Source organism: Mobula hypostoma, chromosome 12 (assembly GCF_963921235.1).
Source record: "Mobula hypostoma chromosome 12, sMobHyp1.1, whole genome shotgun sequence".
In the NCBI taxonomy this organism is placed as follows: Eukaryota; Metazoa; Chordata; class Chondrichthyes; order Myliobatiformes; family Myliobatidae; genus Mobula; species Mobula hypostoma.
The window spans coordinates 84,738,933-84,763,649 of NC_086108.1; the positions used below are offsets into that span (position 1 = coordinate 84,738,933).

The 24,717-nt window shown below is 38.9% G+C and overlaps 1 protein-coding gene across 3 annotated transcripts in view; it reads right to left on the bottom strand.

Annotated features, from left to right (window-relative positions):
- The window catches only part of ptprfa (protein tyrosine phosphatase receptor type Fa), a 364,603-nt gene that overhangs the window by 7,634 nt on the left and 332,252 nt on the right, over positions 1–24,717 (bottom strand). For all 3 annotated transcript variants that reach the window (XM_063064557.1, XM_063064555.1, XM_063064556.1), the window contains 5 exons: positions 19,409–19,587; positions 6,140–6,266; positions 5,130–5,255; positions 3,168–3,322; positions 2,088–2,223 (listed from right to left, as the gene is read on the bottom strand). In XM_063064557.1, coding sequence (XP_062920627.1) covers positions 2,088–2,223; positions 3,168–3,322; positions 5,130–5,255; positions 6,140–6,266; positions 19,409–19,587 — 723 coding nt within the window. The remainder of the gene's footprint in view (positions 1–2,087; positions 2,224–3,167; positions 3,323–5,129; positions 5,256–6,139; positions 6,267–19,408; positions 19,588–24,717) is intronic.

The window sequence follows — 24,717 nt, forward strand, 5'->3', positions numbered from 1 at the left end:
TTACTCTTCATGTATATGAAAGATGTAAGTCATAAAGTCAATTCAATTTGCCCACTGAACCTGTTTCAGGTTAAACCTAGCACATGTATAGTGACTCCATTCATTTAAGTAGAGAAGAATGGCCGAAAGGCAGAAGGAAAAATGTTGAATGATTTACATATGTTTTTGATTTAATTCAAATCTATTTAAACCGTAAGACATAAGAGCGTTTGGCCCATCAAATCTGCTTTGCTGTTCGATCATGGCTAATTTATTATCCCTCTCAACCTCATTCTCCTGCCTTCTTCCTGTAACCTTCGATGCCCTTACTAATCAAGAATCTATCAACCTCCACTTTAAATATACCTGACTTGAATTCTACTGATTCACCCTCTGGCCAAAGAAATTCCCCATCTCTGTTCTAAATCACTATCCTTGTATTTTGAGGCTGTACCCTTCTGGTCCTAGACTCACCCACTATGAGAAACATCATCCCTATGTCCGCTGTATTCAGGCCTTTCAATATTTTCAATAAGATCCCTCCTCATTCTTTTATACTCCAGTGAGTATAGATCCAGAACCATCAAAACCACCTCACACATTAATCCATTCATTCTTGGGATCATTCTTGTGAGCCACTTCTGGACCCTCTCCAATATCAGCACATTAGATAAGAGGCCCAAATCTGCTCACAATACTTGATATGCAGTGTGACCAATGCCTTATAAAGCCCTTTAATTGTAAGTTTTTTTTGTGTTTGTGCTTTAAGTTGAAAAGAGTCTGTTATTACCGCAAGTTGTAACAGATTATCAATATTTTTTAATAACAGAGACAAAGTTATTTTGACAGCTGTTTTGGTTTGGGACACCTCAGCATTTAAAACATTTAAGTGGCAATTGATGATCAAAGACTCTACCAGGCTGTGGTGAATGAATGGGAGCTGATTTCCTAAAATTCACTGCACAGGACCTGTTCAAGAAAAGAGGAACTTTATGAGTGGGAAAGCAGCAGACTTGAGTGGCTTGCTGTTCAATATAAGAATAGATACAGTACGTTAATACTGCACAAATTTGAAGCAAAAGGACGCGTTTCAATAATCAACATAGCCTAAATATTAACTTGGCTCAATGCTAGTGATGAATTGAAGGATAAGACCGGTCTTGAACAAGCAGAAAAGGGGTGGTCATTTTATAAAGACTGCTATATGGTATTGTACATTTCCTGTAAGTGATCTGTGTATATCCCAGTATCTTCTTCAGATAGATAGGACAGTAATCCTGACAAAAGTCTAGCAAATTTAGTTAACACAATTCAGGATCTCAATGACATCGTATTTTCTATGATCAAACAATTCGAGAGTTTATGAAATAAAATGATGATCACAGCAAGTTACATTTGCAAATTTTTTCATTTAATTGGGGAAATGGATTGAAGCCATAATTTAATTTCCCACTCCTAATTGCTCATGGGAAGGTGGTGATGAGCTGCTGATTGAAGGTGGTTTGAGGGCTGGCATTTGTACAATGCTGGATCTCGCCCCTTGATGGTAAAGGAAAGGTAATATATTTTCAAGATTATGTGTGGCCTGGAGGGCATTTCTAGATGCTAGTGTACTCATGATTATGGTGCCCTCATCCTTCTCAGCAGTAAAGATTATGGGTTTTGATGGTGCTGTCTAAGGAGTTTTGGTGAGTTGCTACAGTGTATTCTATAGATAGTACAAACTGTTGCTGCTGTCCCATTCACAGTGGAGAGAGTGAATAGTTGTGGATGGGATGCCATCAAGAAGACCACTATGTCATATACGGTGTTGAGCTTGTTGAAGCTGTGCTCATCCATCTTATACCTGATCTGAGTCTTGTAGTTGGTGAACAGGTTTTTGGGAGTCAGGAGGTGAGTTACTTGCCACAGATTTCTCAGCATCTGACCTGCTTTCATAGCCACATTGTGACTGTAGCTATTTCAATTCAGTTTCCAGTCAATGATTCAGTAATGTTCATGCCACTCAATTAAATAATAGTAAGGCAAGGTTGATACATTTGAAGCACCTGTTATTTTCGAAGCATTTATTTACACTGTATTTTACTAGCAATGATTAAATACTCCACCTCTGTCTGAACCATTGCAGGCCGCTGTGTTCGTAAGGTCTTCACAGTCTGAAACATGTCCACAACGCCCTCATATCTCATTCGCTCCAGAACAATGCTTAGTGTAATGAATACTCCAGTTCGTCCCACACCAGCACTAGAATACAGAAGAAACTTATTTCAGACTTCAGAGTTTTATTGATTAAATGCATCTTACTTGGGAGGTACTCTATACGGTCTCAGTGGAAAAATAAAAAGCAATTATATTGGAAACAATAAAATTCAGATCTGTCCTAAAATTGGACAAACATCTAAAAGACAACTTGGACAAGTACATGGGTAGAAACAGAATAAAAATTATTGTTACTAACATATGACATGAAATTTGGCGCTTAGCAGCAACAGTAGAGTGTAAAGACAAACATTTATAATGAAAAAAGTAAATAAATAGTGCAAAAATAATGGAAGAATGAGTTTCATGGACTATTCAGAAATCTGATGACAGCGAGGAAGAAGCTGTTCCGGAATCACTGAGCGTGGCTCTTCAGGCTCCAAAATCTCCTCCCTGGTGACAGTTAACAGGAAAAGGGCATGTCCTGGATGGCGATGTTTTTGATGATGGATGCTATCTTCTTAAGGTACCCTCTCTTAAAGATGTCTTTGATGTTAGAGATGGTCGTACCCATGTGATGGAACTACCCAAGCCCATAACCCTTTGCAGCCTCTTGCAATCCCGTGCAATGGAGGCTCCCCATCACATTATGATACAACTGTCAGAATGCTCTCCACCGTACATCTGCAGAAATTTTTAAGCGTCTTTGGTGACCTACCAAATCAATCCAAACACCTGATGAAATTTAGAGAGATGGGATCAAACATGGGTAAATAACACTAGGTTAGTCAGGCACTTTGGTTAGCATAGACAAGTTAAACAATGACTCAATGACTTTGACTATGTTCTGTATTCCACTTGAAGAAAGTGTGTATAATAGGAATGAAAATTTGGTCATTTACGGTAAGCTTATTAAAGTTCATTACAGTAAGTTGTGCAATTAAATTGTTGATTTATCTGAATTAAAACACCAATATGTTCATCCTTACCTGCAGTGCACTGTAATGGGCCCATCCTGTCCAAATTGTTCTTTTGTCTTGTGTACTTGTCCAATAAAATCAATGAATCCTTCTCCGGTTTTTGGCACTCCTTGTTCAGGCCAGTCAATGAAATGGAACTGTCGGATTGTTCGAGACTGTCCATCCTATGTTAAAAACAATGGTGAATACTTACAAACAGTGTAACTGGAGGCTGGGCCACATTTGAATTGAAAATGTTTAAACATAAAATGGGGATAACCAATAAGTTAATGTATTTTCCCTCTTCTCTTGAGTACCCTCTCAAGATAGCAGGGAAGCCTTAAATACTGTGAATCAGCAGATTCAGTTACTATCTGTACACTCAAAACCTTTTTGCAGTGCTGCTGTGAAAGAGAGAAAACATACTTGGTAAAGACAAAATTAATACAAACATTAACCTGCCACCACATTGTATTTCCCTATGACAGTCAATAAAATTGAAATAAATGAATGTGAGGAAATGGAAGGATATTTTTTATTGTGTAGCAGAGAAGATTAGTTTAGTGGCCGTTTGATTACTAAATTTAATTGGTTTGGCATAACATTGTGGACCAAACGGTCTGTTCTATATTCTATAAACCCAAAGTTATATACTAGATTAAAAGTTTTCAACACAATTTTCTGCCAAGGTGAAAATGTTCAAAAGAGTTCTCTTCTAATTAATGGGGTGGAACCTCTTTGAGGTAGGCTTGCTCGCAGGGCAGCCTTAGGCTACTCAAATAGGTGTAATGAGTGATTGTGATACATGTACTTAAGAAGAAAAGTGTGCATATATTAGATACTAACAATGACTGCTAACACTGCACATATCCTATGGCCTCCAAATAGATAAATGGCCTCCTCCCAAGAGGACTGAACTCCAATTTCTTAAAGTAACTCTGTGTGTGAGTGGTATTCTCCATTTTGTTGAGTGATTGAATTTTAGAAACCTGATATTGTGTAGCACATAGAAATGTTATGAGACACAAACAGATTTCTTGGCTACAGGATGACAACAACAACAAAAAAAAATCACAAAACACAGTGCTCATAAAACTCTGACTTCTTTTAAATCACCAAGTATCAAGAAAACAAGTACTAATACTTCACTACTGTATGAGACTAACCAATTATTTGCACTATCATGAGTATTAATTTTGACTGCATTGCCATTTCCAAATGGAATACAAGTTTCCATGATCACATGATACTGTCAAACTAATGTAATTTCTGAATGTATGAATAAATGTAATTTATCGTTTCCTTATGGGCTACATGCTGTAAAGTATGGATAACTAAAATTCAAGTTTCAAAAAGTACATTATCATCATAGTTATAGCACACTTTTAAATGCTGACTGCAGTAGGAAACTCTGCAAAAATTAAATTTTCCAATACTTGCAAAGCAAAGATTTATACAGTCCAATGCAGTGCTCTCAGCCAAAAAAGTGGAATATAATAAACTAAAAAAGTCTACTGTAGACTAGAAAATAAACCAGAAAAGATGACAAGGGCTTGAGCAGAGCTCACAGACTGACCTGCTGAGTACATTTTAAGCCTTTCATGTCAAGAATAATACAAATACAGAAGGTAACAAGGCTCTCCAATGTGCATCCTATATGCCACCTACATATTTGAACCTAACACTGGTGAGACAATCCTGGAACACTTTGAAAATCTTTGCCTCAAATTTGATGGTAATCAGATTTGCAGTACCTATATTAAAAAAAAACAGCCATTCAAGTAAAAATGGGAAAGGAAAACGGATTTTGAATATCAATGTTTTCATTACAGACTGCACTGCAGTAAAGTTGAGAGAATTAGTTCTCCATTAATTTTTGTCTGAGATTGGAAACTCTGAGGGGACAACATAACACATAATGCATAAAAGTATAAACTGACAGAATAAGCCTCATTTCCACAGAACATTGATATGACTACAGTTCATACCTACCCTGGCATCTGTTACTTTGAACTCTCGCAGGATATACTGTGGCATGCTATATTCTGCCATTGGATCTACCACAAAGTATTGATACCGGGCAGAACGTTCCGCTGGCCAGTACTGGTGGCACTTTTCCTGGTGACAACAAAGCAAGACATCAGCAAAACTGAGCACAATGAACAAGATACTCCTTATGTACATAAACACAAGATTTTCTGCAGACGCTGGCATTTTGAACACAAAGTGCGGGAGGAACTCAGCAAGTCAGGCAGCACTATGCAGTGGAACACTGATGAAGGGCCTCGATCCAAACTGTCAACCACTGCTGCTGCCTGACTTGCTGAGTTCCTCTTGTATAGTGTTTGTGTTGCCTCTTATGCAGATCACTTTTAAATAAAATTGTTTTCAAACAAGTGGCATTCCACATCTCATTTACTGCTCTTAAAACTATATTTAATATTTTGAAAAACGAGGAAATCTGCAGATGCTGGATTTTCAAGCAACACACATAAAAGTTGCTGGTGAACGCAGCAGGCCAGGCAGCATCTCTAGGAACAGGTACAGTCGACGTTTTGGGCCGAGAGTGTTGCATTTAATATTTTGGCTGGCTTCTGATGTGTTAGATTCACTAGTGTTCTACCATTTCTGAGATAAACAACCTGTCTTTGCAAGTAATTTCTACAAGAACATTAGTAATTTTCATCTTTGTTTGGAATAAGCTATTTAAGAAAGTGATCATATTCATAGGTAGTAAGGTCACAATAACTACAAACATTTTAGCTACTAATACCATCGGAACTGATGCTGAGTAAAAATTGATTGATATGGAGAAAAGCCACTTCCAAACTTCTTCCATTACACACTATACCTTTAAAAACTATGAAGGGCAAATTAATCAGATTGTCAATCCTGGTGAATTTTAAATGTAGTACTCACAGCTATTAATTACCAAATAAACAGTGAACCATCTCCCTCAGTGTTTGGTGCAGTTCAATATACTATAAATGAGCATTACTTACTCGACCCATTTCTCGTAATTTTGTGAGCATTACAACAATTGTGGAATTGTGCTCCCATAGCATACGCCAGAAATCTTCTGTGGTCTCTGCCAGAGGTCCCTGTGTGGCAATGTAGGCCTTTTGCTGCCTGTTTATTATAGAAACAGACCAGTTAGAAACACGTGGCACAGCATTTTCAGCCCATTCAACCATAAACTAAGAAGTTTGCTGCTACACCCAGCAGTTCTTCAAGTGTTACTGCAGTATAGTTCCAGCTAAGTCTCAAAGTATGTCTTAGCTGACTGTTTTTATTAACTCGTTGTTGTCACAACCTATGCAATGATCCTATCTGTGTGGAAAGCCCTAATTTCATGCAGGGCTTTGCTATGGAAAATCTCCCCTGCTCCTACAAATCTCTGCAGGAAATTCTATCTCATCTAAATCAAAACCATCTTACTGAGGTCAATGCGAAGCTGATATTAGTTGCTACTGAAAACAAAACTTGTCCCATTATCTCCTAGAAAAGTTTAACACAAATTCAGCATTAACCTACCGGCAGGAAGGAGGAAACACAGCTACAATTTAAAGGTAATTTAAATCATAAAAGGCACCTCCTTTTCCATTGAAAGCAATGAATGGGTCCCTGGGCAGAGTGCTCTGAAATGATGGCATCTTTTGGACATAAAATTTTAGATAAAGATGGACCGAAAGACTGTGGAACCGTGTGCTGTGGTCAGATGAGTCCACATTTCAGCTAGTTTTCGGAAAAAACAGGTGTCGAGTTCTCCGTGCCAAAGATGAAAACGACCATCCAGATTGTTATCAGCAAAAAGTGCAAAAGCCAGCATCTGTGATGGTATGGGGGTGCATCAGTGCCCAAGGCATGGGTGAGTTGCATGTATGTGAAGGTACCATTGACTCTGAGGCGTATATTCGGATTTTAGAGAGACATACGTTGCCGTCAAGGTGACGTCTGTTCCCAGGACGTCCATGCTTATTTCAGCAGGACAATGCCAGACCACATTCTGCACGGGCTACAACAGCGTGGCTTTGTAGACAGAGTGTGTGTGATTGACTGGCCTGCTGCCAGTCCAGATCTATCTCCTATTGAAAATGTATGGCACATCATGAAGAGGAGAATCAGACAACGGAGATCACGGACTGTTGAGCAGCTGAAGTCTTACATCAAGCAAGAATGGACAAAATTTCCAATTGCAAATCTACTACAATTAGTATCCTCAGTTCCAAAACGATTAAAAAGTGTTATTAAAAGGAAAGGTGATGAAACACAATGGTAAACATGCCTCTGTCCCAACTTCTGTTGAGTGCGTTGCAGCCATCAAATTCTAAATTTGTGTTTACAAAATACAATTAAGTTGGTCAGTAAAACTATTGAAAATCTTTTCTTTGTACTTTTGTCAGTTAAAGAAAGGTTCACGTGAATTAACATATCACTGTTTTTATTGCATTTTGGAAAATATCCCAACTTTTCTGGAAATGGGGTTTGTAAAATGTAGTAATCATTCTTGTGCTAAAGACATTTATTTGACAATAGATTAAATTTTTCTTCACTTTAATATAATCTTGTATTCTTCTTTGCAAATTTTTAAGAAATTTCCCACATTTAAACAAACCAAACTGTTTACCACTTAATATATCTCTGTTAGGTTATTTCTAATAAACCATCAGACAGTTATCTGTTTTCTTTATATTTCTCTATCTTGAGAACCTGAATTTTTCACTACGTAGCCAAAACTGAATGCATTTTCATGACCTTATCTGTCAAAGCACAGTAAGCATTTAAACATGATTTCCTTTGATGAATATGCTATTATTCCAATCATATAATTCAGTTTTTAAATTTCTGCTGATCACTGTTTAGTATTGGCTATGAAAACCAAATGTCACTTCATTAAGGGGTGTGCGCATGTGTGCGTGTCTCTCTCTCTCTCTCCCTCCCTGCCTTGGCTCATCTGACATGATTGCCCCTATCTACATGTTTTAACCAGGTAATTCTGTGCCTGCTCCTTAAGCACTTTCTCTGAATCAACTCACTTTTCAAATTTAGTGTAAAATGTAAATTGGACCAATACACTGAGTTTGAAGCTATTGAAGTAAATTCAAAACAATGGGAGATTAAAAATTGACCATGATGCACCACACACTGTACTCCAAATTCAAATCTGACAGAACTTTTGAGTTTTTGCCTTTTTATGATTTCCTATCCATTTCCAAATTTTCATCCTCCAATCAACTTGAGCTACTAAATGGAACTTTGTGATTTTGCATTTATAAGTCAAAATGCTAAATCATTGAACTTTACACTTTTCCCATTAGAAACCTGCAGGAAGGTTAGAAAAGGACATGATGGTAACAGGAAGCTTAACTGGTTGAACTTCATGCATTATTCCACCAGATGGAGGCAAAACTCTAATAGAAACACTGGTATCTTCCCAGCCTCCAATGTAACAAAAATCCTCTTTTTTTAATCATCCATAATTATCTGCTTTATTAAGTACATACTTCAAATGAGCATAACGTGTCTTTATAAAATCTAAATAATTAAAAAAAGCTGTGACCCACCTAAAATCAGTTGCAGCAAAGACCGAGATAACTAGTTTAGAAAAGAAATTAAAATTCACTTCAAACTGATTTTCCATGTGGGATCTAAAGCTCCTGTACTGAATTGAAATATATATTGTAACCTTTACAGATGGTCTAAAGCACTCAGGGAAAGAAGAATCAAAATGTCAGGATATTAGCTGGTGGTAAATATAAACATATTGAGTAGCGAGACATCTACCATAAAACTCTCAGTTGTCATGTTTTCTTTGTCAGACTATTAGCCCATGAATAACACTTAGTTGAACGCTTCTCCTTATTAGATTGTACACTCCTGGGGTTTTACAAATGCATAAATATTTCCAGTACAACAGTATCGATCTCCAAAGAACTAGGATTATTATACAAAAACAACATACGAAACTTCATACAGCAATGTATACCATTCAATATTCCAAACAAATATTTGAGTTGGCTTTCTTCTGTTCATACAGTCACACTGAGGTTAAGGTTATCAATGTACAGTGCCTTGAAAAAGTTTTCAGCCCCTACAACTCATTTTCACATTTTACTCTCATTTTCTAAACTTAAAATGTTTTGAAGCAGGATTTTTTGAGCTAATCTACAAAACATTGTGAATCACGTCAAATCAAAAGAAAAATTCCAACACCTATCAACAACTTACCAAAAATTAAAAACCAAAATAAAGGTGACAAAATATTCATTCTCTTTATAATTACTATGCTAACCTTCCTCAGGAACAATGGTGGAGTATACCAACTCACCCAATTTCATGATGTAAGATCACCTGTTTTCAAAGAATTTATAAGAATAAATACTCCCTCTCTCTGCAAGGTCCAATAGAATGGTAAAATTTCAACAGACCAAACCAAAATGAAGACAAAAGCGCATTCAAGGCAAGTCAGGAAAATGATAATAGAGAAGCACAAATCTGGGGGAAGGTACAAGACCATCTCAAAAGCACTGAACATACCTCAGAGCTCAGTGCAGTCAATCAGAAAAAAAAAAGGAAAAAATATGAAATCACAGCCACATTGCCTATATCAGGGTGCCCTCAAAACTTAAGTCACCAGAAAAGAATGGCACATGTAAAATAGGCTACTGTGATGCCAATAGTCACTCTGAGTGAGCTGGAGGAATCAGTCGCTACAACTTAAGATAAAGTTCATGGCTCTACATCTCTAAGGCCTTGCACAAAATGGGTATTTATGCAAGAGTGGCAAAGAAGTAGCCTTGGTTAAAATAAAAAAAAATATCCTTGCCTGTAAAGACTTTTTAAAGCGTCCTTTAGAAGATACTATAATGATGTGGAAGGTCACATGGTCAGATGAGACTGAAGTGGAACTTTTTGGCATTGACACAAAGCAATACATGTGGTGTAAATCTATAATACTCCACATCAACCAGGTAACGCTGTTCATACTATAATGTCTGGTGGAGGTAGCATCGGGTAATGGAGATGCTTTTCAGCAACAGGGATTGGAAATCTAGTCAGAATTGATGGGAAGATAAATGCTGCTAAATACAGAGAGATCCTGGATTAAAAACCTGCCAGAAATCTTAAACTAGGGAGGAAATTCGTCTTTCAGCAGGACAGCAACCCAAAGCAAACAGCCACAGCAAGCATGGAGTGGCTCCAAATAAAGAAAATTATGTCCTGAGTGGCCCTGTAGAGTTCTGACCTTAACCCGAACAAACTTCTCTGGCAGGATCTTAAGACTGCTGTCCACCACTGCTCCCCAAGTAACCTGGCACGGCTTGAGCAATTTTGCAAGGTGGAATGGGCTAAACTTGTCCGTCACATTGTGCAAAGCTAATAGTGATTTATCCAAAAAGACGACTGGCTGTAATAGCTGTGAGAGGTGGATCAATTAAGTACTCAGCCAAGGGTGATGAATACTTCTGAACTGCTGACATTTCAATTTTTTTAAATTTTTCATGCTTTACAATTTTCCGTTTCTGGGGCTGTAACATGAATAAAGGGAGCATGTGATTCACAATAAAAATTCTCAGTTAAATTGATCAAGATCTCTGGTTGTAATATTTATTTATGTGAGAAAAACTGTTGGGGGCTGAGTACTTTTATAATGTCTTCAGATATAGCTCTGTAGAGCCCTGCTGTTCAAAATAGAGAGTATCATTTCTGTGGCAGGACTTGAACCCTCAACTCTCTGTCAAAGAAGTGAGAATGCTACCAGCATAATCACATTATACTCAGTGAATTCTAGTTAACTGGGACACACCAAGACCAGTACGTTTTGGCCCAATACAGAGGCTGCACTAATTAGCCAAAGTTTCATGGAAATAGTTCAAAAGGCTCAAAAAAGACAAACTATTATTTGATTGAGTAACAAATAAAATACAGAATGAATTAGAACACAACCAAAACTACGACAGTACTATAAAACTGGGTATTAGTTCCTAAATAGGTATCGATGGAGGAATTCATTTAACTTTGGCATATTCCTTTGATTGAATGTAAATGAACAAAATCAGTGCAGACAGCTAGTGCAGATTGTGAGCTACCTTGGAACAGTGCTTTCAACTATTACGTTCTCAAATCTTCATTTTAATTGTAACATTTAAAATGATTGTCTTTACCTTCAACTTCTTTGTAGTTCCTAACTTGTTGAAGAAGTGAAATAGTTTAATCTTCACTCCTAGCTGTTTCTGACATCTCCAAGCCAGAATGCTTGAAATGGCAGTGAGGAAAAGAGTTCTAAATTGTCTTACTGTTTATTACTCACCAACTTATCAGTACAAAAATCACTGCTTTTTGAACACAAATACGCAAGTAATGCTAGTGAGAAAATGTTTGATAAGAGTGTCCTGCCCCAATTAAGTGGCACAGTGTCCCACATAAAACGAAGGGAATCCTGGCTATTTTCTTGATTCATTTTTGTTTTTTTTAAGAGTTGTTCCAAACGAGCAACTGTCCCAATTAACCAGAATCCACTGTACAGCTATAATTTTAGCACAGTCAACATTTTTATGGCCTTGAAATAGCGTTTTACCTATTCAAGGCAGTTAAGTATAAAATGAAGGATTTCAGGTACTGAATTAGATAGGAGAAATTGTGTTTGGTTTTCTAGGGGGACTAAAAGAAAGGTCATGTTAAATCAAGACAATTCTAAATAGTGTAAATAGAAGGCATTTGTTTCAGTAACAGCTGGTTCAATTTAATACTGTGGGTAGAACATTTTTTACATTAAAATTATATTTAAGGTCAGAGCTCTCTGGGTAAGTAATAGAGACAGTCAATCAGCTTCAAAAAAGGAATTGGTGGCAGAGATAATTAACTTTCACATCAATGGGGAAGGTGTGGGAAATGGGACTGATAGCATTGTTCCTACTGTCATGGACTTGATGGACTGAATGGTTTCATTCTGGTCATAATGGTTCTATGGCCGAGGTATAGAGTAAGCAACAATTTTATTGAATGGTGTTGTAAGCCTGTATGGTCTACTGCTAATTTACTTATGTGCTTATGACGTGCACAATCATCTAGCATGAGGAAATAAGTTTTCCCAAAGATCCTATCAAAATTTATTCCTTAAGCAGAAACATCAATAGATTTTTATTCATTTATTTCCATTTGTGCTTGATGTTGGCTACAGTAATTCCTTATTGTGTAACAGGAATTGCACTCCAAAGTGGGATTCCCTTCATTTATTTGGGACACCATGCTGTGTAATTAGGATAGGATATTGCTACTGAACAATTTCTGACTAGTGCAGGTCACACGCATGTCAGAAACTACACCGTGCTTAGTTTTTAAGTTTTAAGTTTTAAAATAGTTTTAAAAATAGTGCCAGTTGCATGTGCCATGCCAAATTGACACAAAAAGATTTGACACTATCCGAAGGTATTATCCTACTGGACCAAATTAAAAGCCATTTACCTAACACCACTCATCATCCGCAGGCAGAGATAACTGGAGTGCCAAAATCTACAATTGCATGCTTGATTCATCAGCAAGATACACTTCAAGAAGAATTGGCATTACGTGACAGACAACACAGAACATTCCAAAAACGAAAGCATGAAGGTAGGGGTTCAGATATTGAAGAGGACCGCAGTCAATTGTTTTCCATTGTAACTGGATGAAGTGTGCGTGTCTGAATGTTAAAAAAAAAGTCAGAGGAGCTAGCTAAATAGCTGGTCATGAAGATTTTAACCCAATGGATGGTTGATGGAAATGGTGGCACCACATTAAGTTCAAGAAAGCGGGGGACTTCCGGGTCATCAAGGGAATGGTGGCGTAAGGAAAAGGTCTCTCGACAAAAAAGAAGGTAAACTGCCCCAAAATCGAATTTAGACAAATACTTAATATTGCATAACTATATTAATAAAAGGGGCAAGGATGATGTCTAAGAACAAGAATAAAAAGTCCGCTTCGAAGGCTGATAAACATAAAGAGATGCAGCAAGGCGACGGGCCTAGCTCCCCCACGGCAAGCCAGGACGGAGATAATGAGGGGGAATCGGTGACTCTGTCTTTGATTCTCGGAGAGATTCGCGAGTTCCGACAAGATAACAGCAAACAGCTGGAAGATATTAAAGGAGAAATAGTAAAAACTAACTCGCGGATAGATGAAGCCGAAGCGAGGATTGTTGGAATTGAAGAGAAGCTACAAAACGCCGAGGAAGTGATAGCAGAAATGCTGAAGCTACAAGACCAGCTCCAGTGGAAACTAATAGATCAAGAAAGCCGCTCGAGAAGGGAAAATGTGAGGATCTACGGAGTTCCCGAAGGAAAACCCGGATTGATGATTCCCTTCGTGGAGAAGCTGCTTAGAGAGAACCTTGATATACCGGCCGCAAAAGACCTACAGATAGAAAGGGCTCACTGCGCGTTGGCACCACAGCCTCCGGCAGGCACCTAGCCCAGATCGATTCTGATCAGATTTCTCAGTTACAGAACGAAGGAAGAGGTGCTTAAAAGAGCATGGCAAAAGAAAGGTTTCATGTGGAACAACTGCAAAATCAGTTTAGACCACGACTACGCACCGGGGATTCTTGCCAGACGGAAGGAATATACAGAAACACGGAGAGTCCTGAAGGAAAACAACATCAGATTCCAGACCCTGTATCCAGCTCGGCTGAGAGTCTTTTACGACGAAGGGACAAAAACTTATGCTACGGTGGAGGAGGCAACGTTGGACCTGGCGGACCGGGGACTACCTACTAAAGTTATCACCCAACCGGAGTCGCTACTGGAGAGGATTCGGCAGAAGTCGTGGCAGTTAGTGGGGCGAGGACGCTCCACTCGAACCACAGTGTCAAACTACAAGGAAAAGCTGCAAATATTCAGACACGAATGTACAGAGCATACAGATTAATTAAGAGAAATGACTGAAAAGAGTAAATCGGACTTAAACGTAAAATGAAAACTGGTAACTGAAAATAAACTAGGCGGAATAACTTGAATGATAGCAATATGGTCGAGACATAAATAGGAGAAAATTCTCTATGATTATTCAAACTGCTGAGGGCCCTCTAACACAGGCTGAAGATAGAGGTTATCCCTCTGAACTGAGGCGGGTCGGTGCTCAGGCCTCACTGTGGGAAGTCGGGAAAAATTTTCAAATGTTATACGTTCAGAAATGTCTAGGGTGTGGTTATATGTCTTGGTTTACTGTTGAGAAGGGATTGCTTACTGTTTGGTTAGAAAAGGAGAGTGCTTTTTTTCTACTAGAAAAAAATGCAAACTGAATTGGTAAAAATAATTTCCTATAATGTTAATGGGGTTTTGAATCCAATTAAAAGAAATAAGATTATGTCTAAATTGAAAAAAGAGAGGGCACAAATAGCTTTCCTCCAGGAAACACATATGAGCCAATCTGAACATGGAAAATTAAAAAGAATTGGCTTTAAGCATGTATTTTATTCATCATATAAATTGAGTCACAAAAGAGGGGTAGCTACTTTAATAACAGGTACTCTTAATTATGAACATATTTCAGAGACTAGAGACAAAGAAGGACGGTTTGTAAAAATCACAGGAAGAATAGAAGGTACAGAAATAACATTGCTGAATGTTTATGCTCCTCCAGGTAGTGAATGGTCATTTTATAGACACATTTTTGACCTAATGGTCAGTTCTCGAGGGGTAGTAATTTGTGGAGGGGATTTTAATATTAGATTAAATCCTATATTAGATTCTTCAAGAATAGTTACTCAGAATAAACCTCTGACTCGGAAAGTGAATTCATTGATGGAGGAGTTGGGAATTATAGATGTCTGGAGGGAATTACACCCTACTAGTAAAGATTATACATATTACTCTTTCCCTCATTCAGCCTATTCAAGCATAGACTATTTCTTTATCTTTAATACAGATAGACTCAGGATAAAAAACTGTAATATTGCAACAATTGATCTGTCGGATCATAGCCCAGTCTCTACGTCTCTAATCCTGGAAAGGAAAATGAGGAAAACACTATGGAGGCTAAACTCACATATACTCAATAACCCGAAAGTAATGGAGAGATTAAGGGGAGAAATCAAAGAATATCTAGACCTTAATGACACGGGAGAAACATCACCAGTGATTTTATGGGATACATTGAAAGCTGTACTGAGAGGGAAAATTATTTCCATTACTACTCACATGAAAAAAATCAATGCACAAAAATTAGTAGACCTTCAAGGAAAATTAAAACAACTTCAAGTTGTAGATAGCAACAAAAATAATTCAAATCGAAAACAGGAAATTAGGAAATTGCAAAGTGAAATTGATGATATTTATACGTTGGAAACTCAAAGAAATTTTCTTTACCTGAGACAAAAGAATTATGAAGTAGGAGGTAAATCAGCTAGATTATTAGCATATAAATTACGAAAACAACAAGCAGACAATACAATTCATAAAATAAAGAATCCAAAGACAAAGCTTGTGGAGAGTACAATAGGGAAAATTCAAGAGAGTTTTGAAACATATTATCGAGAGCTGTACTCCCAACCCCGGGCCCCCAATGAGCCCTATATAGACAGTGTATTGAATTTTTTAGATCTACCTAAACTTACAGATTTACAAAATGAAAGCTTATTAGAACCAGTAACTGTCAAAGAACTGAACGTGGCCATCTCTAGGTTAAAGGCTGGAAAGTCCCCGGGTTCTGATGGGTTTACCTCAGAGTGGTACAAGTCCCTGAAGACACAGTTAGCCCCATTACTACTTAACACCTTTAATTGGATCTTGCAGAGAGGAGAAACTCCACCTTCCTGGAGAGAAGCGATTATTTCAGTTATTCCTAAAGAGGGTAAAGATAAACTAGAATGTGGCAATTATCGGCCAATTAGTGTTCTTAATTTAGATTACAAACTATTTACATCTATATTAGCGCGCAGATTGGAAAAGCTTTTACCTGGCCTAATCCATTTAGACCAGACTGGATTTATTCAACAAAGACAAACACAGGACAACATAAGGAGAACTCTGCACATATTAGAACAGGTTAATAAGAACGAGACAGAGACAATGGTAGTAGGATTGGACGCTGAGAAAGCTTTTGATTCAGTTAGTTGGGCATTCTTATACAGAGTGTTAGGAAGATTCGGCTTTCAAGAAAGGTTTATTAAAGTAATTCAGACTCTATATGACAGCCCTACAGCCCGAATTAAGATAAATGGGGACCTCTCTGACTCCTTCATTTTAGAGAGAGGCACTAGACAGGGATGCCCAATTTCTCCTCTCCTTTTTGCGCTATATATTGAACCACTTGCCCAACTAATAAGACAGAGCGAAATCGTAAAAGGTATCAAGGTGGCAGGGATTGAACAGAAAGTGGCGTTATTCGCAGATGATGTTTTGGTCTATCTGAGTGAACCAGAAAAATCATTTATAGGATTGTTTACACTGTTGGATGACTTTGGGAAAATATCAGGTTATAAAATAAATGTAAAGAAAACGCAGGTTATGTCCCTAAATTATATACCATCCAAAAAATTGCAGGATACATACCATCTTAAGTGGGAAGCTAAATCATTAAAATATTTAGGAATAACCCTGCCGAAGGATCTTTCAACACTGTCACAGGTAAATTATGGGCCATTAATCTCAGAGATAAAAGCAGATATGCATAGATGGAATCTTATCCCCTTTTTAAGTTTAAATTCAAGGATAAATATTATAAAAATGAATATTCTTCCTCGGTTATCATATCTTTTCCGTACTTTACCAGTGGAGGTGGATGATAATCAATTCAGGGAATGGGACAAATGGATTTCCCGCTTCATTTGGCAAGGAAGGAAACCTAGAATTCGATATAACACCTTACAGTTAGGGAAGGAAGGAGGAGGTATGATTCTTCCTTGCCTGAGAAATTATTTTTATGCCTCACAGATAACCCCTCTGTTATATTGGTGTAATAGGGAATATAAGGCTAGATGGAAGGAAATAGAATTTGGATTAGTTGACAGTTTTCCTCTTCAGGCCTCAATAGCCGACAAAGGATTGATGGCCCAGTTGGAAAAATTTAATAATGCTTGGATAAATCTTACATTAAAAGTATGGCAGAAGGTGGTTAATTCATAACATGTTAAAACTCTTTAGATGGTGTGCATATGATACCGAATTCCTTCCCAACAGAGGAGATAAAAGATTTGAGCTATGGATAAAGAAAGGTCTTACAACCTACCTCTCATTTATAGATAAAAGAGTATTACAAAGTTTCCAAATCCTGCAGGACAAACATGGCCTAGAACATAATGACTTTTTTAGGTACCTTCAAATACGAAACTATGTTAACCAGAGTTGTAGATATACAGACCTATCAACAGTAGAATTAGAATTTTTCAAGATTCTGAATTCGGCTTGCAGTTCAATACCCAGTAAATCAGTTTCTCGCCTATATAATGCACTCTCCCATGCTAAAAATGTAAATACACTGTATATTAAAGAGAAGTGGGAGAAAGAAGCGGGGTTGGTACTTTCAGAGGAGGCTTGGGGGAAAATCTGCAGCTTTCAATGGTCCTCGACTAATTCTTTGACTTGGAGAGAACATTGTTGGAAAAACATTATAAGATACTTCAAGACCCCATATCAGGAAAAATATAAAGATACAAATGTGATGTGTTGGAGAAGGTGCGGCTCCAAGGAGGCAAATCATTTTCATATTTTCTGGGATTGCCCTAAATTAAGTCTATTTTGGGAAGGTATTCATAGGACATTAGTTGAGGTACTTAGGTCCCAGATACCTCTGAACTTTGAGACGCTCTATTTGGGGCATGTATTGTTCCTTGAACAGAAGGAAGATATAAAGTTGCTGCAGGCCCTCTTAGCGGCAAGTAAGAAATCAATCACTAGAAAATGGCTAAATCCAATACCACCTACATTAGAAGATTGGTACGAAATTATCTTGGAAATATTTAAAATGGAAAAGTTGACTTACTCCCTGAGAACTCAAAAAGAAACATTTTATCAAATCTGGAATAAATGGATTGAATATATAACCCCAATGCGAGCAGACTTTAGATGACTCTCCTAATGATTTATATTGCTCTTCTCATCAACACAGTAATATTGCTAACGTAAGCACCCCTAGTCTAAATGTTTGTTTTTTTTTGGAAAATAGAGAATTAACACAAGTAAAAGGAAAGATTTGGGAAAGGGATAAAAAAAAAGAAAAAATTAAGTAAATAAGTACATAGGGATTGGATAATTATGTCTGCGGGCAGGAACAAGCACGAACAAATTGGGATATAAACACCTACAATGGTTGGTATATAGGCTTGTATGCAACATTTTGGACCAGTGGAAATGGTCCAGAAGGGTTGTATGGAAACTATTATTACCATTTTTCTTAACAACTAATTTCATTACTTAGCCTAATAGGTTAGATTTACCACAGTACATAATTATCTATTTAAATGTTTATTTTCCTTTTATATCATCTCAATGTGTACTTAAGAATGTATAAATAATTGTAGTTTTATACATATAAAAAATGGAAAAGGTTATATGTGTGAAAAAAGTACATGATAATTGTGAATTCCTTATCCAAATAAAAATAAAATTAAAAAAAAAGTTCAAGAAAGCACATGGCAAGAAAGATGGTGTTGACACTGTAAGTGCAGAAACATGGAAATCAACAAAATTCCCTGACTTGCATCAAAAATTTTGCGTCCAATGGCAGTGAAATAGGCCTTTTCTATCGTGCCACACTGAAGGGTTTTCTCGGCTACAAACATGCAACACTATCAGGTTCAAAGAAAATAACAGATTGCATAATGGATCGATTATCTGCACTAGGTGTCTGCTCTGATTTTGTTCATTTACAGTTAACCAAAAGAATACAACAGCGTACACTGGATGAATTTCTGTGTCAATAAATTTTCGGTACCAATACACAGTTTTATAACACAGTAGTACTATTGCTCGTGTCCTTTGTACGTAATTTAATTGCATAATTTGTTTACTAAGTTAAACAGTAGTTTGTCTTTTTTATACCTTATTAACCACTTCCATAAAATTTTGGCTAATTGGGGCAGACACTTAATTGGCTGAAGAGTATTGGTCCTGATGTGTTCCAATTAACCGGAATCCACTGTATTTCACTGGCTGCAAAACATTTCAATACTGTATATGCTAAGGTGGGAAATAAACCTTTATTATTGTTACTTTTTTTCCCCCCTCCTTAGAGTAAAAATAACAGAAAACAATAAACCCCTAATTTAGTTACAATTTTACAAGTGGGTGCAGTACCTGTATCCATCAATGAAGCTGGCATTTATGTAATCAGAGCCCTCAACTCCTCGGATTGGTTGCAAGCAGACTCGTGTGGATTCATATGGCATGATGTTCACAAGACGGTTTTTAAATTTGTTACAAGGGAGATTGGCACTGATAAATCGTGAGGTATGTGCTTTGGAGTTCGCCAGGCGCTGCAACCAAACAATAAAATGGGTTAATCCAATATCTGGAGATGAGTGTGCATAACATTTACAAAAGCAAAGTAGACTGTGCAGCCTAACCAGTTGATGTCAGTATTTATGTTCTGGTTGAGTCACCAAAGTATTTCTTGTTAAATACAGTATGTAATGAAAACTTAAAATGACAAAAAAATTTAATTGCTCTTGCCACAGTCCAGTTGATTGTCTATTCAAGACCTATTCCAGAAAAATATCAAACCCGATTCTTAAATTGCAACAGTAAGGTAGTACTATGTTGTTGGAGGTGACTTATTTTGGATGATATGTTACATAGAAACATAGAAAATAGGTGCAGGAGTAGGCCATTCGGCCCTTCGAGCCTGCACCGCCATTCAGTATGATCATGGCTGATCATCCAACTCAGAACCCTGCACCAGCCTTCCCTCCATACCCCCGATCCCTTTAGCCACAAGGGCCATATCTAACTCCCTCTTAAATATAGCCAATGAACTGGCCTCAACTGTTTCCTGTGGCAGAGAATCCCACAGATTCACCACTCTGTGTGAAGAAGTTTTTCCTAATCTCGGTCCTAAAAGGCTTCCCCTTTATCCTCAAACTGTGACCCCTCGTTCTGGACTTCCCCAACATCGGGAACAATCTTCCTGCATCTAGCCTGTCCAATCCCTTTAGGATTTTATACGTTTCAATCAGGTCCCCCCTCAATCTTCTAAATTCCAACGAGTATAAGCCTAGTTCATCCAGTCTTTCATCATATGAAAGTCCTGCCATCCCAGGAATCAATATGGTGAACCTTCTTTGTACTCCCTCTATGGCAAGGATGTCTTTCCTCAGATTAGGGGACCAAAACTGCACACAATACTCCAGGTGTGGTCTCACCAAGGCCTTGTACAACTGCAGTAGTACCTCCCTGCTCCTGTACTCGAATCCTCTTGCTATAAATGCCAGCATACCATTCACCTTTTTCACCGCCTGCCGTACCTGCATGCCCACATTCAATGACTGGTGTATAATGACACCCAGGTCTCGTTGCACCTCCCCTTTTCCTAATCGGCCACCATTCAGATAATAATCTGTTTTCCTATTTTTGCCACCAAAATGGATAACTTCACATTTATCCACATTAAATTGCATCTGCCATGAATTTGCCCACTAACCATCCAAGTCACCCTGCATCCTCTTAGCATCCTCCTCACAGCTAACACTGCCGCCCAGCTTCGTGTCATCCGCAAACTTGGAGATGCTGCATTTAATTCCTTCATCCAAGTCATTAATATATATTGTAAACAACTGGGGTCCCATCACTGAGCCTTGCGGTACCCTACTAGTCACTGCCTGCTATTCTGAAAAGGTCCTGTTTATTCCCACTCTTTGCTTCCTGTCTGCCAACCAATTCTCTATCCACATCAATACCTTACCCCCAATACCGTATGCTTTAAGTTTGCACACTAATCTCCTGTGTGGGACCTTGTCAAAAGCCTTTTGAAAATCCAAATATACCACATCCACTGGTTCTCCCCGATCCACTCTACTAGTTACATCCTCAAAAAATTCTATGAGATTCGTCAGACATGATTTCCTTTCACAAATCCATGCTGACTTTGTCCGATGATTTCACCGCTTTCCAAATGTGCTGTTATCACATCTTTGACAACTGACTCTAGCAGTTTCCCCACCACCGATGTTAGGCTAACCGGTCTATAATTCCCTGGTTTCTCTCTCCCTCCTTTTTTAAAAATGGGGTTACATTAGCCACCCTCCAATCCTCAGGAACTAGTCCAGAATCTAAAGAGTTTTGAAAAATTATCACTAATGCATCCACTATTTCTTGGGCTACTTCCTTAAGCACTCTGGGATGCAGACCATCTGGCCCTGGGGATTTATCTGCCTTTAATCCCTTCAATTTACCTAACACCACTTCCCTAACATGTATTTCCCTCAGTTCCTCCATCTCACTGGACCCTCTGTCCCCTACTATTTCCGGAAGATTATTTATGTCCTCCTTAGTGAAGACAGAACCAAAGTAATTATTCAATTGGTCTGCCATGTCCTTGCTCCCCATAATCAATTCACCTGTTTCTGTCTGTAGGGGACCTACATTTGTCTTAACCAATCTTTTTCTTTTCACATATCTATAAAAGCTTTTATAGTCAGTTATTATGTTCCCCGCCAGTTTTCTCTCATAATCTTTTTTCCCCTTCCTAATTAAGCCCTTTGTCCTCCTCTGCTGAACTCTGAATTTCTCCCAGTCCTCAGGTGAGCCACTTTTTCTGGCTAATTTGTATGCTTCTACTTTGGAATTGATACTATCCCTAATATCCCTTGTCAGCCACAAGTGCACGATCTTCCTTGATTTATTCTTTTGCCAAACTGGGATGAACAATTGTTGTAGTTCATCCATGCAACCTTTAAATGCTTGCCATTGCATATCCACCGTCAATCCTTTAAGTGTCATTTGCCAGTCTATCTTAGCTAATTCACGTCTCATACTTTCAAAGTTACCCTTCTTTAAGTTCAGAACCTTTGTTTCTGAATTAACTATGTCACTCTCCATCTTAATGAAGAATTCCACCATATTATGGTCACTCTTACCCAAGGGGCCTCTCATGACAAGATTGTTAATTAACCCTTTCTCATTGCTCAATACCCAGTCTAGAATATCCTGCTCTCTCGTTGGTTCCTCGACATGTTGGTTCAAAAAACCATCCGCATACATTCCAAGAAATCCTCTTCCTCAGCACCCTTACCAATTTGGTTCACCCAATCTACATGTAGATTGAAGTCACCCATTATAACTGCTATTCCTTTATTGCACACATTTCTAATTTCCTGTTTAATACCATCCCCAACCTCACTACTACTGTTAGGTGGCCTGTACACAACTCCCACCAGCGTTTTCTGCCCCTTAGTGTTATGCAGCTCTATCCATATCGATTCCACATCTTCCCAGCTTATGTCCTTCCTTTCTATTGCGTTAATCTCCTCTCTAACCAGCAACGCCACCCCACCTCCTTTTCTTTCATGTCTATCCCTCCTGAATATTGAATATCCCTCAATGTTGAGCTCCCATCCTTGGTCACCCTGGAGCCATGTCTCTGTGATCCCAACTATATCATATTCATTAATAACAATCTGCCCTTTTAATTCATCCACCTTGTTACAAATGCTCCTTGCACTGACACACAAAGCCTTCAGGCACGCTTTTACAACTCTCTTAGCCCTTATACAATTATGTTGAAAAGTGGCCCTTTTTGATTTTTGCCCTGGATTTGCCTGCCTGCCACTTTTACTTTTCACCTTACTACTTTTTGCTTCTACCCTCATTTTACACCCCTCTGTCTCTCTGCACTGGTTCCCATACCCCTGTTGTGAACTAACCTCCTCTCACCTAGCCTCTTTAATTTGATTCCCACCCCCCAACCATTCTAGTTTGAAGTCACCTCAGTAGCCCTCGCTATTCTCCCTGCCAGGATATTGGTCCCCCTAGGATTCAAGTGTAACCCGTCCTTTTTGTACAGGTCACGCCTGCGCCAAAAGAGGTCCCAATGATCCAAAAACTTGAATCCCTGCCCCCTGCTCCAATCCTTCAGCCACGCATTTATCCTCCACCTCATTGCATTCCTACTCTCACTGTCGCGTGGCACAGGCAGTAATCCCGAGATTACTACCTTTGCGGTCCTTTTTCTCAACTCCTTTCCTAGCTCCCTATGTTCTCCTTTCAGGACCTCTTCCCCTTTCCTACCTACGTCATTGGTACCTATATGTACCACGACCTCTGGCTCCTCACCCTCCCACTTCAGGATATCTTGGACACGATCAGAAATATCCCGGACCCTGGCACCAGGGAGGCAAACTACCATCCAGGTCTGTGGACTGCGTCCACAGAATCACCTATCTAACCCGCTTACTATCGAGTCCCCTATTACAACTGCCCTCCTCTTCCTTTCCCTACCCTTCTGAGCTACAGGGCCGGACTCTGTGCCGGAGGCACGGCCACTGTCGCTTCCCCCAGGTAAGCTGTCCCCCCCCCAACAGTACTCAAACAGGAGTACCTATTGTCAAGGGGCACAGCCACCTGGGTACTCTCTATTACCTGACTCTTCCCCTTCCCCCTCCTAACCGTGACCCACTGGTCTGCCTCCTGTGGCCCCGGTGTGACCACCTGCCTGTAACTCCACTCTATGAACTCCTCACTCTCCCTGACCAGACGAAGGTCATCGAGCTGCAGCTCCAGTTCCCTAACGTGGTCCCTTAGGAGCTGCATCTCGGCGCACCTGACCTTAAACTTGTGGTGCCATAGGCTCTTTCAGAGGGGTATAAAAAAAAATCCCATGCATCTTTAAAAATAGTAGGGAGTTACCTCTACCTATATTTATCCCTTAACTAACACCGCTAATTTGTGTTTTACAGGTGTCCCCCACTTTTCGAACGTTCGCTTTACAAAACCTCACTGTTACGAAAGACCTACATTAGTTCCCTGTTTTCGCTAACAGAAGGTGTTTTAACTGTTACGAAGAAAGGCAGAGCACGGGAAAAGCAGCGCATGAAAAAAAAAATCAGCGCATGCCCCAAGCAGCAGCTCTCCCTGGGAACGGCATTCTCGCCGGCATTGCTTAAACATGTGCCTGTGAGCAGCCATTAGCAAGATGGTATCGGAAAAGCCTAAAAGAGCTCGTAAGGGTATTACACTTAGCGTAAAACTAGACACAATTAAGCATTTCAATCCTGGTGAACAAAGTGAGTTTGGCTTCTGGAAGTTGACGAAGATGAGGCTGAAGAGGTTTTGGCATCTCATGACCAAGAACTGATAGATGAAGAGCTGATGCAATTGGAAGAGGAAAGGATAACAATCAAAACTGAATGCAGTAGCGAACGGGCCGTGGACAGATACCGATTCGCGGAGAATGCGGCGGTAGCCAGAAGGCACACAGTACATCTTTAAGACAAAGCCGAAATAAACATGCTAATTAATTAGGTGCCGCCCGGCACATAATTGTCGGCCCAGATCAGAGGCAATGCAATCGAAAATTGCCTCTGATCTGGGCCGACATTTACGTGCCGGGCGGCACCTAATTAATTAGCTTGTTTATTTCGGCTTTTTTTTCTTAAAGATATGCTGTGTGC